At 41.8% G+C, this 13,160-nt stretch overlaps 1 protein-coding gene and 1 pseudogene across 1 annotated transcript; one reads left to right on the forward strand and one right to left on the reverse strand.

Annotated features, from left to right (window-relative positions):
• Positions 1-1,147: 1,147 nt before the first annotated feature.
• Positions 1,148-4,984, reverse strand: LOC103740959 (annotated as a pseudogene).
• A 5,799-nt stretch (positions 4,985-10,783) lies between these two features.
• LOC103740960 (olfactory receptor 14J1-like) lies at positions 10,784-11,904 on the forward strand. The gene is given in 2 exon segments (XM_029567623.1): positions 10,784-11,351; positions 11,354-11,904. Coding segments are annotated over 2 exon segments (1,119 nt in total).
• Positions 11,905-13,160: the final 1,256 nt, after the last annotated feature.

Raw genomic sequence — 13,160 nt, forward strand, 5'->3', positions numbered from 1 at the left:
ATGGCTGTACCACACTGGAGATACCGAGAATCCTATAGTTGCTCAGCAAACCCAATCTGGAACTGAAAGACTAGAGGATTTCTGGAGAGCTGCTGAACCTTTAGCCTACACTGGAAACCAGAAAAAGCTGGTTCTAATAACATCAAAGGAATCCATAGCAATAAAATCCAGGAACTTACCAGAAGGAATGAAGGCAAGCAGGCAAAAGGCAGTTTCCTTTCTCCATGTCTTTACTTTGCCTGCCACCAGAAGGTGCTTCCCACACCTAGGGTGTGTCTTCCCACTGCAAATAATATGATCAAAAAAGTCACACACAACAGTGCCCAGGAGCTTCCATTTTAATTGAATTCAGATCAGGTCAAGTTGACAACCAAGACAGCACAGATAGCAATGGCCATCCATTAAAATCTTCAAAATATAAAACCATTACAATTTCATCCTATAATTTCATTTCATAACATACAAAGTAATGGGTTTTGTTATGATTTTCATACTTATATATCATTATAATTGGTCTTATTCCTCCACCCAGTGTTGTTATGATTTTATTGATCACAGGTAGGCTCAGTCACAAAGAAACGATAATCTCAGCAATTTAATAAGATGATCAGGGGGTAGCGTGTTCAAAGCCTCATTAGGCAACAGTGAGGTCCAGGCCCATCTGGGAAATCTCATGAAAACCTGTCTCAAAAGAAAAAAGAAAAAGATTTAGCTCAATGATAAAGCATTTACCTAACGTGTGAGGTGCTGGGTTCAGTCCACAGTGCTGCCTACTAAGGTGATTTTATTCATCACACAGTATGTTAACTTTATAGATAAACATACATATTAATACATACTACCCATCTATTGAAAACATGGGCGGCATAGGCATGTTTGTATACTTTATGTCATGTACAAGCATGTAATAAGGAACTAATTAATTTCATCAATAGTTACCTTCCAAACAAATTCAGAATCAGTGAGTTCATGAATCTCACTTGTCCAATTTTCCTTTATATTACTAAGAATGTATTGGTTAATGCAATTAACTATAGTTTTCATACTTGTTCTTTTACCTGACTCCGCTTTACACATTTCCTAAACAACTGTAGAAACAACATAATTTCACATCGCAAGATACTCATTCATGCTTGTTTATAATATTTCAAAAATGTTTACTAATTTCTTCAACCCAGAGCCACCATCTGGTTTTCCTAGTCAAAGCACCCCGCACACCCTTGTTCTTCAGGGTGTAGATGAGTGGATTGAGAGCAGGAGTGACCACTGTGCACATGATGGCAATGATCGAGTCCTGGTCCAGGGAGCTCCCTGAGCTAGGACAGATGTAGATGAAGAGAACAGGAGCATAGAAAATAGTGACAACCATGAAGTGAGAGGCACAGGTGGACAGTGCTTTGCGGAGCATGCTACAATAACGGGTCTTGAGGAACAGGTAGGTGATGATGTAGAAATAGGATAGAAATGTCAGAAAGAAGAGGCCAATGGCAATGGTCCCTGTGACATTACTGAGCAACCATAAATTGAGCTCAGTGTTCCCACAAGCCAGGTCCAGCAATGGCTTCACATCACAGAAGAGTGATGGATCTGATTGGAGCCACAGAAGTTCAAACGCGATGTCATTACAGAGTGAAGGAAGGTATGGAAGAAGCCAATGGTCTAGATGGTGATGGCCATCAGGATACAGACCTGACGATTCATGATGACAGGGTAGTGGAGTGGTTTGCAGATAGCCACCAGCGGTCAAACGCCATCACTGCCAGCAGCAGGGCCTCTGTGCTACCCAGGAAGTGGAAGAAATGAAGCTGAGTTATGCATCCCAAGAAGGAAATTTTGTTGTTTGTGGAGAGCAAGTTCTCCAGCATCTTTGGCACAGTCACAGTGGAGTAGCAGATATCTAGACACGCCAGGTTTCCCAGGAAGAAGTACATAGGTGAGTGGAGTCTCGGATCTGAGATGACGACCATCAGGATGGCTCCATTCCCGGCCACATTGACAAGGTAGATGGTGAGGAACACGGCAAAGAGAAGAGGGTTCAATTCCCATGTGTCTGTCACTCCCAGGAGGAGAAAGTCAGTGACTGAGGTTTGATTCAATAACACTTAAAAGAAAAGACAATAAATTTTGGAACACTAACCTTCATGTCCACAGGTTTTTCTAGCCCTGAATTTTCTTGGTTAAAAAAAAGTATTTTGTAAGATGATAGTATTCCTTTCTATAACTCCATCTCATATCTTTGCTACTATGCCTATCAACCCACTAAACATTAAATTTTCATGTCTACTGTGATTTCTCACTCAAACAACTTTTGATTTCTCATATTTATCATTAATGTATTTCTGTGAGTGATTCAGAGCAAGTCACCAAAGTACCATATTCTCTAGCCATGAGCATTTGGACTTGACTTCATTTGCATTATCTTGTGTCATCTCTTACAGTGAGCAGCTTATAGAATGCGCTACAAAGAAGCTATCGCCCGAGAAACATGAGTGGGGATGGACTGTTTCACAACAGAGTTTCTGAAGAAGAAAGAGCCTTATGTCAGCACAGTAACTCCACCTCATCTTAGAGTGCAGGAGAAAGGCTGTCTTGTTTCCCACCGTCTAAGAACCATCATGAAGCCAGGTGGGGTAATAAATGTGACCACATTAACCACAATGGTATGGCCAGATGCATCCGAGTTCTTACTGCTATAACAGATGATGAGCTTGGCATCTTCCTATAATCTAAGCCATTATGAACTTTGGAAAATAAGTTTTGGAAAAACTTTGGGGTTTTCCTTTGTTTGGTTTGTTTTCAGGCAGAATCTCTGAATGTAGCCCAAGATCATCTCAAGCTTGATGCCTCAGGCTCCTAAATGCTGGAATTGTGCTGTACACTGCCATGCTGGCCCATGGTATTTTTGCATTATAAATTGTATTACATTTCTAATATAATATAAATTTCTAAAAAGTATATATTTCTATTCTCCTGATTATCCCAAGACTTTAAAGAAAACCGTTTCCAGGTCCCTGAGTCTCTGGATGAGAGAATCTCATTTTTGTGGATGCAACAATTCCCAGTGCCCATTAGGGACCATCAAGAGCCTTTGGTCTCCTTGAACTCCTGTAGTCCCAGCTAGACTGAAACTCGCTTTGTAAATTAGGCTGGCCTCTATCTCACAGAGATCTGCCTGCCTTTGTGTCCAAAGTGTTGGGATTAAAGGCATGTACCTCCATGCCTGATTTTTAATTTTTTAATAATAATTTTTATTTATGTGTATGAGTGTTTTGCCTGCTTGTTTGTAAGAATGCCATATGCATGCAATCCCCACAGAAGCCAGAAGAGGGTATAGGATCTCCTGTAACTGGAGTAATGAAATATTATTAGTCACCATTTGGGTGCTGGGAAATGAACCCAGGTCCTCTGCAAGAGCAATCAGCGCTCTTAACTAATCACTGAGGCATCTCTGCAGACCCTGATCTGTTTCTTAAGACCTGCTTTTATTCAGCTTAAAATGACCTCCCTCTTCAGATATTGAGGAAGTTTGCCTGCCTCTCATATATCTCCATTAATGGAGCCATGGTAAGTTACTGTCTTTGATGATCCTAAAAGTCTGTCTCCTTTTGTTAGTGTACTCCAAAGCTCCTAGGAATTTTCAGCACTCCTCATTTTAAGAATGTGCTTTCTCTATTTCCTTTCCATGAAACAAAACCTTTCTATTCCTTTCTATCAAATAAACGTCTTATTTTCTCCTAAAGGAACAAATCTTTTTATTTTACATGCATAAACAAAATAGTAATGTTTTTCAATGAGTATTAAAATTCTTTAGGAATTAGGATAAATTCACTGTAAAATGTTCTATATTTAGCCGGGCATGGTGGCACACGCCTGTAGTCCCAGCACTTGGGAGGCAGAGGCAGGCGGATCTCTGGGAGTTCAAGGCCAGCCTAGTCTACATAGTGAGTTCCAGGACAGCTGAGGCTACAAAGAGACCCTGTTTCAAAAGACAAAAAAAAAGTTCTATATATTGACAATGCATTCAGAATTTACTAAAAGGCAGATAACTTTTTAAATTTGCCTGAATTACCTCTTTGAGGTCTGCTGTTCAAAGTAGACATAACAAAGAACAAGCTTCCACTCTTAATTTCATGTAAAATGTGTTGGATTGACTATTGTGTATAGAACAGTTAGAATCAAGTGTGTGTAGGAACCACATTGCTGGGAGGCACTGAGGGAGCTCCCCAAGTTGTACTGGAGTTGGACAGAGGCTGAGACCCAAACGATTCCTGCAAAGACAAACCAATAAAGATTTAAGTCACTGCATAAAGAAGACAATTTGTTGTGACTAAACTAAACAAAATTAATGAACTGGGGAAAATCTTGCAAGGATCCCGTTGGATCCTAAGTGTTCTAGCTGAAGGAAAATTTGAGAAAGAATGTAATTTGCTCATACATGTCTGGGAAGGCCTGCCTTCAAACATCTCAGAGCAGTTTTCTCCGACCGTTGTGTCTTTTTTTGTGTGTGCTTATAAATACAATAGACCTTCCTATTAAAATCAAAGTCATGTGGAAAGGTCATTTATAAGTCTCTGAACTAGAAAAGAAAACAGTGGCAAAATCATATACGGGAAAACTAATTTGCCTCATTTTTAAGGAAAATCTCAATCAGACTGGTCTGTACTGATGATTTTGTTCAACACTCTTTGATATTTACATTTTTCAGACTGGATTGGAGAATGTTTCCAGAAGTAGGCATGGTGAGTTGCGAAGAAACAGGGCAATAAAAATACAAATATGGAAGAGCCTCCAAACCGTGACACACAGTGAGGAGTCCTTCACAGGACAGGAAACCTGATCTTTGATACCCTGGATATCAAAGATTAATGTTGCAAACAGACGACTTCCTAAAGGACAGAAAATACAGGAAACTTCCAGTATGCCCCTAATTTGTTACCTTACCGGGCTGCCTGCTCAGAACAAGTAACAAAGCTTTCAGGTTCATGTACAGAAATCACACAAATTGTGAAATATTTTAGGTGGTAGTCCACACTGTGGCCCTGGCTAACATTCTTTATCATCAGAAACCTCTGTGCCATCCTGCACCTCTGCAGCATTCTAGTGAGAACTGTAGACACTAGGATCCCTAGGGAGCGTGTCCCCTGAGGCTAGGTGGATGCATGTGAGAATAAACAGGGCGCTTTTCCCTAACTGCAACAGGAGGGGTAACCTAGGGCAACTCTCTGTGGTTCTCAACTTTTAATGTTTTGCTTCCTTGTTAAGTTTGTTTCTTGGTTTCAGATCCATGAACTGCTCGTGTCTTACTGGCCTGTATGCTGTCATAATCAACTTACTTACATATCTTCAGAAATGAGAGCACTTCCTTGGGAATACTCTTTTGAATAGAAAGGAAAGAAATTTGATGGTAAACGTTAAGACATTGGTGGAAGTCACCTCATTTTGGTCAGTACAGAGATAGGATCATAGGAACATTCTCACACGTTGCCGTAGTTCCATGGATGCAGAAGAGGAACAGGGAAAAGTAGTTCACTGCTGTTCCTTTTGAATCTTTTTTATTTACAGTTTTTATATTTTTGAGTTTTGTATATGAGTATTGTATTTACATCATTTCCGGCTCCCCCTGCCCCCCACTCCTCTCATGTACCCCCACTCCCTCTCAATATCTTTAATTTTTATTGGCACATATATTCATATGTGTATATATGTGTACATACATATGCATACATAAATATGCAACCTACTGAGTCCATTTAGTGTTGCTTGTACGCACATGTGGTTAGGACTGACCACTCAGGATTGCATAACATATCAGGAAACTCATCCCTGGAGAAAACAGATGATCCTCCTTAGGCAGCCACTGATTATTCCACTGCTTCATGTAGGGGTGGGATCTTGTGACATTTCACCCATCCACGTTGGCATATCACCTGGTGTTGGCATTATGCAGGTCTTGTTGGTACAACCATATTGTTGCAATTTCGTGGGTTTACTGTTAGAACCAACACTAATTTTCTGTGAATTTGTGGTCTAAAAGCTCACATCTGAGTTTCAGTGAGAGACACTGGTCTTCCCAACGTATATCCTCAAATCTCATCATACATTTTCACACCTATTGGGTACAAAGGATGGCATGGCTGACTTACTCAAGAAAAACCTCCATGTGCTCTGTCACCTATTCAGAGATTATGATGTACTTTGTACTTTGTCTGCCTTTATACCGAGTCTTCATTCTTCCTTCTGTGTATGACTGATTGACATACTTATTACACTAACCACTCTGCAATTTATATGCTGCAAAAATGAAACAAACAATGTTCGTTACATGCTCATTTATGAGTTACTATTTTTAGCCCCATATGTGTATTTGCTCATTTAATTTGCATATCAGCCAATGAAAACTACTAAAATCCTCCCTACTTAACAAAATCAAGGCACAATGTGTTTAAGTAAACAACCCTGTTTATTTCAACAATTGTGAGCCTGGGAAGCAAAGTGACCCTTTCCTAATGCAGAGACAACTGCAGTGAGGTGTCTATTTTCTTTTCTTCTCTTCATTTTTAGTTTATGTGTATGAGTGTATTGCCTGCATGCTTAGAAGTGAACCTGAGTCATGTATTGCCTGCAGAGGCCGGAAGAGGGCATTAGATCCCCTGGAAGTGGAGCTACAAATGGTTGTTAACTGTCATCTGGAAGCTGAAATTCGAACCCAGGACCTGTGTAGCCAGCAATCTTTACCACTGAGCCATCTTTGCAGCCCCAAGGAGTTTCTATTACCTTCTTTTGAAAATGACTCTACCTGCACCTGCAATCCCCACAGCTAATTACATCCACTGTTTTAATGACATGGTGGTGTTGGGTTGTGTGTTTGGGATCTTTTTTAAATGGCCTCTGCAGTCTACATCAAAGCTGTCATACATTTTTTTTTTCTTTCATGGCAAGCTTCACAGGCAGAGACCTGTGAGACCCTGACAGGCCCCAGCGTGGCTTTGCAATCACCATCTTGAAGTTTTTGTTTTGATTTTAACATTTTTTACTATTTTTATTTTATGTGTATGAGTATCTTGGCTGCATGTAGGTAAGTGCACCAATGTCATGCAATGCCCACAAGGACTGATGAGGCCGTCGGATCCCCTGGAACTGGAGTTACCGGCAGTTATTAGCTACCATGTGGGTGCTGGGATTCAAACCTGGGTCTTCTGCAAGAACAACCAGTGTTCTCAACCGCTGAGCCATCTCTCCAGGCCCCACCACCTTGAAGTTTTTAGTAATGTTATTAGCAAGGGTCCCTTCATACTTATTTTGCACTGAGTGTAAACTGTGAGTTAAGGAGCCACAACCGGCTGGATGGACAAAGTAGCTCTGTTTGATCCACAGACTTTTCTTTCCTGTTTTCCCAATAGTGTATATCATGGAACATGGTATTCAGTCATAATAACTTTTCATATGTCTACAATTCCCTGTGGGCTTCTTCCATCCCACAGACACCTCCACTTCCATTCCTTTATCTCTTTTTATTCCCATCCCCATTCCCTTAGACACGTTTTTCTACTTTCATGTCATACATGCACACGTGATTTCCTGTCTCTCTAAATCATTTGTAAAATCTAGGAACCACAATTGGAACTATCTTAATTCGCTTAACATCATCATTTCCAATTTCATTGCCCTAGCTTTGTTAGTCTTATGGCTGAAAATATCCACTGAAATGTCTGTATGGGGGCTGGAGCAATGACTTGGTGGTTAAGAGCACTGCTGCTCTTGCAGGGGCCCAGGTTCAGTTCTCAGTACCCACATGGTGTCTAACAATTGTCAGTAACTCCAGTTCGAGGGGATCTGATGCCCTCCCATGACCTCTGTGGGCATTGCACGACACTGGTGCATACACACACACACACATATACGTATGTATATATATCACATACATAAAATAAAAATAATAAATAAAATATTAAAAATTGATGTTTATGTCTCTGTGAAATATATCACATTTTTTATCCATTCCTCTGTAGACAGGTACCTAGGTTTGTTCCATAAAGTAGCTATTACGAATAGTGCTGTGGTCAGCATGGATGTAGTCCATGGTGTGTTGACTTGGAGTCTTTTCATTAGGTGCCCAGGAGTGGCGTGGCTGGGTCACATGGCAGACATGGTTTAAATTTATAACGAGCCTCCATTCTAATTTCCATAGAGGCTGGAAGTTACACTTGCAGTAGCACTTTATAATTGTTCTCGTTCCTCCTCACCTGAATTTGTTATTTGTTTCCTTTAAAATACATATTTATTTTTACTTTATGTGTATTTGTCTCTTCACGTACGCCACATGTGTGGGTGCCTGTGGAGGCCAGAGGAGGGCATCTGATCCCTTGGAGCTAGAGTAATGGGTAACTGTGAGCCACAGGACTTGGGTGCCGGGAACCCTACTCAGGTCCTCTGGAAGAGCAGCAAGCACTCTTAACTGCTGAGCCATCTCTCCAGCCCCCTGGCACATACTTTCTTCATAACGGCCATTCTGACTGGGGAGGGCTGAACTCTCAACGTGGCCTTAATTGGCATTTCTCTGGTGGCTAGCGCAGCTGAACTTTTTTCATCTTTATTGGCCAGTTGTGTCTCATCTTTTGAGACCTGAACATTTCATCGGCCCATTTACTGGTTGGGTTTCACTTGTTGTTATTTAGCCTTTGAGTTGTTTGCATGGTCTATGTGTTAATCCTCTGTCAGATGTACTTGTAGCAAAGATTTTCCCTTTTCCTGCGGACTGTATGTTCACTTCATTAATTGTTCCCTTTACTGTGCAGAGCTCTGTAATTTCCGGAGGTTTAATTTGTCGGCTGTTGGCATTTTTCTTGCGTGGAGTTTTATGCCTAAAGTCCGTGTCTTTGCATATATACTGAATTATTTTCCACCTTTTCCTGTATACTGAATTATTTCCATAGGTTTTCTTCTAACAGTTTCAGAGTTTAGTTCTTACACTGAAGTCTTTCTTTCATCTGGAGTTGGAGGTTTGTTCTGAGGGACAGACAAGGATCTAATTTCAGTCTTCTTGATGTAGACACAATCAGAAATTCACAGGCAACGACAGTGTGGCTTATCGGAGGGGATCAGTTCCTGAGATTTGGGGGCAGAAGAGGAGGAGACTGGGTAAGGAAAATCACAGCATTAAAACAATTAAGGAAGAAAACCAAGGTGGGAAAACCTCGGAGGGAAAGAAGGAACCGTTAGGGTTCATGGAGTTTAGTGATTAATAAAGCTTCGGGAGACTCTAAGAAGCAAAAACAGGCAGCTCGAGAGATGGCTTAGCAGGTAAAATCACTTGCTGCTCTTGTAGAAGATCTGATCCACATCAGATGTCTCACACTGTCTATGGCTCTAGCTCTAGGGCATCTGACACCCTCTTCTGGCCTCTGCGGCACCCATGGGCACATGCTCATATGCACACAGAAACACACAAACATAAAAGTAAAACAAATATTTTTTTTAAGAAGTGGAAAAATAGGATGGGAATGAAGGAAAGAAGGAAAGAGTTAGGAACAAAGAGAAGTGTGTGGGTACTGTGGGAAGAACAGGAGACAGCACACAAGGGTACGGTAACTGAAGAAGCTCGCTCAACACACTGAACACACCCTGATGAAGGCACCCCGACAAGCTAAAGCCAGACCATTATGAGATATTTCTGCAAGAATGAAGATTTAAAAAGCAAAACTAAATAAATAAAAGTTGATGATAACAAAAGACAAAGTAGCAGAACTCAAAAAAAACAAAACAAAACAAAAAAACAAAAAACCAAGCTGTGTCTGATTGTGCAGGCCTTTTAATCTCAGTGTTCCGGAGGCACAGACAGGTGGATCTCTGTAAGTCTGAGGCACTCCTGGGCTACATAGAGCTCCAGACCAACCAGGGCTGGATAGACAAGTGCTGTCTCGAAAAATAAAAACACCCACATTGATCAATATTTCTTCCCACACAGAATGCATCCCTGTGGTATTTCACATAATGAACAGCACTCATGGGGGAGATATGATATTTGATTCCAGTTCAAGTCCATTTAACCAGATTTAGGGAATGTATCATCCCAGGGCCTTCCCACCAGTGACCTCTTGGATGGACTTTCTGACACACAAGTGCTGGGTTCAGTAGTATGGTTCTCAGTTCCACCCTCCATGCTCTGTAGTTCATTAGTGCTGAATGGGTGAGCGCAGGGTGGGAGCACTTACTGCAGGTTCCTACCCTCCTCATCCACAGCTTTGTTGGGATGGAGCCTGCCTGGGCTTCCAGGAGTCAAAGTACAGGAATGCGGGTAAAAAGAGCTATTTCACAAGCTCTCTAAAAGTATGCTTTTTTTGTGCCTGTCTATTCAATGAACCATTAATGCATATAAAAATTGGGAAATTGGGTGTTATACTTTGCATTAATTCAGTTATACAACTTTGATTTGTGTTATTGGGGTGAAGTTAAAATATATAATTTAGAGAATGGAGAGATGGCTCAGCAGTTAAGAGCACTTGCTACTCCCGCAGAGGAACCAGGTTCAGTTCCAGCATTCACATGGTGGCTAACAATCATCTGTAACTCCAGTTGTAGTGACTCTGATGCCATCATGCAGCTTCCAGAGGCACTGTTTGCATGTGGTGCACATTTGTACGTTCAGGTAAACACTTATACATACAAAAGAAAAATAGATAAATCTCCAAACATATAATCTATAGATCTTTGTATGGAGTCATTTAAAATCACTGAGTTAGTTCTTTGCACAGAAAGCAACTTCAAACTAAACATTGATGGACAGATGGTCCTGGTTTCATGCAGTAACCTCAGTGAGTGGATTAGGTTCTTGAGTAACAACAATCGTATATTTCAGAGTGTCCGTCCTTTTCTCATTTTGTCTCATTCTCAGAGATCGCGAAGGAATATTGCTAACTTCACAATGACTGGATTTCTTCTCGTGGGGTTTTCCAGACAGCGTGAGGTAAATCTCTTATGTGGTGCAGTTTTCTTGGCTTTCTACCTAGTGGCTCTCATTGGCAAGAGTCTCATTATCGCTGCCACGTCCATGGACCACAGTCTCAGCTCACCTATGTATTTCTTCCTGAAACATCTCTCCTTCTTGGATCTCTGCTACATTTCTGTGACTGTGCCGAGGTTCATCTGCAGCTCGTTCATGCACAGTGCCTACATTTCCCTGTGGGAGTGCATACTACAGTGTTTTGCATTCTCTCTCTGTGGTTCTTCTGAAGTGGCGATGCTCACGGTGATGTCCTATGACCGCTATGTGGCCGTGTGCCTCCCTCTGCACTAAGAAGTCATCATGGATGTCAGTACCTGCATTTGTGGGGTGTCAGCCGTGTGGGCCAGTGGAGTGTGTCAGGACTCATGCACACAGCGGCGACTTTCTCCATCCACTTCTGTGGCTCCCATATCCTCCACCAGTTCTTCTGTGACATCCCTCAGCTCTTGAAACTCTCCTGTTCCAGGCAGTTTGTCAGTGAGCTTGGAGTCAGTGGCTTCCTGTCCTTGCTGGCATTCTTCTGTGTCGTCTCTATTGGTTTTACTTATGTGCGCATATTATCTACTGTGCTGAGGGTGCCATCTGCAGAGGGCAGAGCCAGAGCCTTCTCTACTTGCCTGCCCCACCTGTTTGTGGTTGTTTTATTTATCTCCACTGCTGCCTTTGAGTTTCTCAAGCCACATTCAGCGTCTCCCTCTGCATTAGACTTCATACTTACTGTTCTTTATACTGTTCTTCCCCCAACACTTAATCCAATAATTTATAGCTTGAGAAATAAGGCCATGAAGGCAGCCCTAAGAAAGATTTTTCAAAGAAAAAGCGTTTTCTTTTCCCGAATCACATCCATTAATTCCTGTCTGGGAGACACTTCAAACTATACTGGAACATGCAACAGCCAATGAATAAAGTAAAGATAAAACTGTGCTATTGTAGGAACAGTCGTGTAAGGAAGGGTGGTTGCATGGATAGGTTCTTTTCGTGAGAAGAAAAGAGCATAGAGTTTGTGCTGGTTAGTTTATTTTGTTAATTTGATATAAGTTGGCATGTAGGGCATTTTCTTGATTGCTAATTGATGTAGGGAGACTCATCAATGCTCAGTTGATGCAATGTAATCCCTGGACAGGTTGGCCTGAGCTGTATATGAAAGGAAGTTGGGCAATCAGGAGAAGCAAACTGGTCAGCAAAGCTCCTCCATGATCTCTGCTTCAGTTCCTGCCTCCAGGTTCCTGCCTTGAGTTCTATCTTGTCTTCCCTCAGTGATGATCTATGAAATAGATGTATAAGCCAAATAAATCCTTTTACCCCCCAAGCTGTTTTTGGTCATGGTGTTTAGTACACTATCAGAAACTAAGAAAGAGTTACAGATGTCTTATATGTATCACCTCACAAAGCTAGATTTGGGCAAAAACTGATTTTCGCTAATTAAAAAAAAAAAAATCCTACTTAATTTCCCTTCCTGGATCTGTTTTTATCAAAGGCATGAGAAGTATCAGAGACAGAAAAGGTCAGTAAGTCGACATTCCTTCTGCCCTTTTCCTGATCCAGTGAGAACAAGAGCCTGACACAGCTCCTTGGGCAGAGATCAAGGGGGCTGAGAAACAGCCATGGGAGGAAGTGGTAACCTCCCTCCTGAGGTAACTGTTGAGTCAGATGAACCGATGAACCCTCAGTTCTGCCTCCTCCCCTCCCATCCTCTCATCACCACCACTGAGAGCTGAGCAGAGGCCGCCAGCAGGACTAAGGACCATGCACACCACAGGTAGACTGCAAGGCCAAAGTGACTCCTGGAGGCCCAGGCAGGCACCCCCTGAACAAAGCTGTGGATGAGGAGGGTAGGAACCAGCAGTAAGTGCTCCCACCCTGCGCTCACCCATTCAGCACTAATGAACTACAGAGCATGGAGGGTGGAACCATACTACTGAACCCAGCACTTGTGTGTCAGAAAGTCCATCCAAGAGGTCACTGGTGGGAAGGCCCTGGGATGATACATTCCATATATCTTGTTAAATGGGCTTGAACAAGAATCAAATATCATATCTCCCCCATGAGTGCTGTTTGCTATGTGAAATAACACAAGGATGCATTCTGTGTGGGAAGAAATATTGACCAATGTGGGCGTTTTTGTTTTTTGAGACAGCACTTCTCTATCCAGCCCTGG

Source organism: Nannospalax galili, unplaced genomic scaffold, assembly GCF_000622305.1.
Source record: "Nannospalax galili isolate Female #2095 unplaced genomic scaffold, S.galili_v1.0 scaffold400, whole genome shotgun sequence".
In the NCBI taxonomy this organism is placed as follows: domain Eukaryota; kingdom Metazoa; phylum Chordata; class Mammalia; order Rodentia; family Spalacidae; genus Nannospalax; species Nannospalax galili.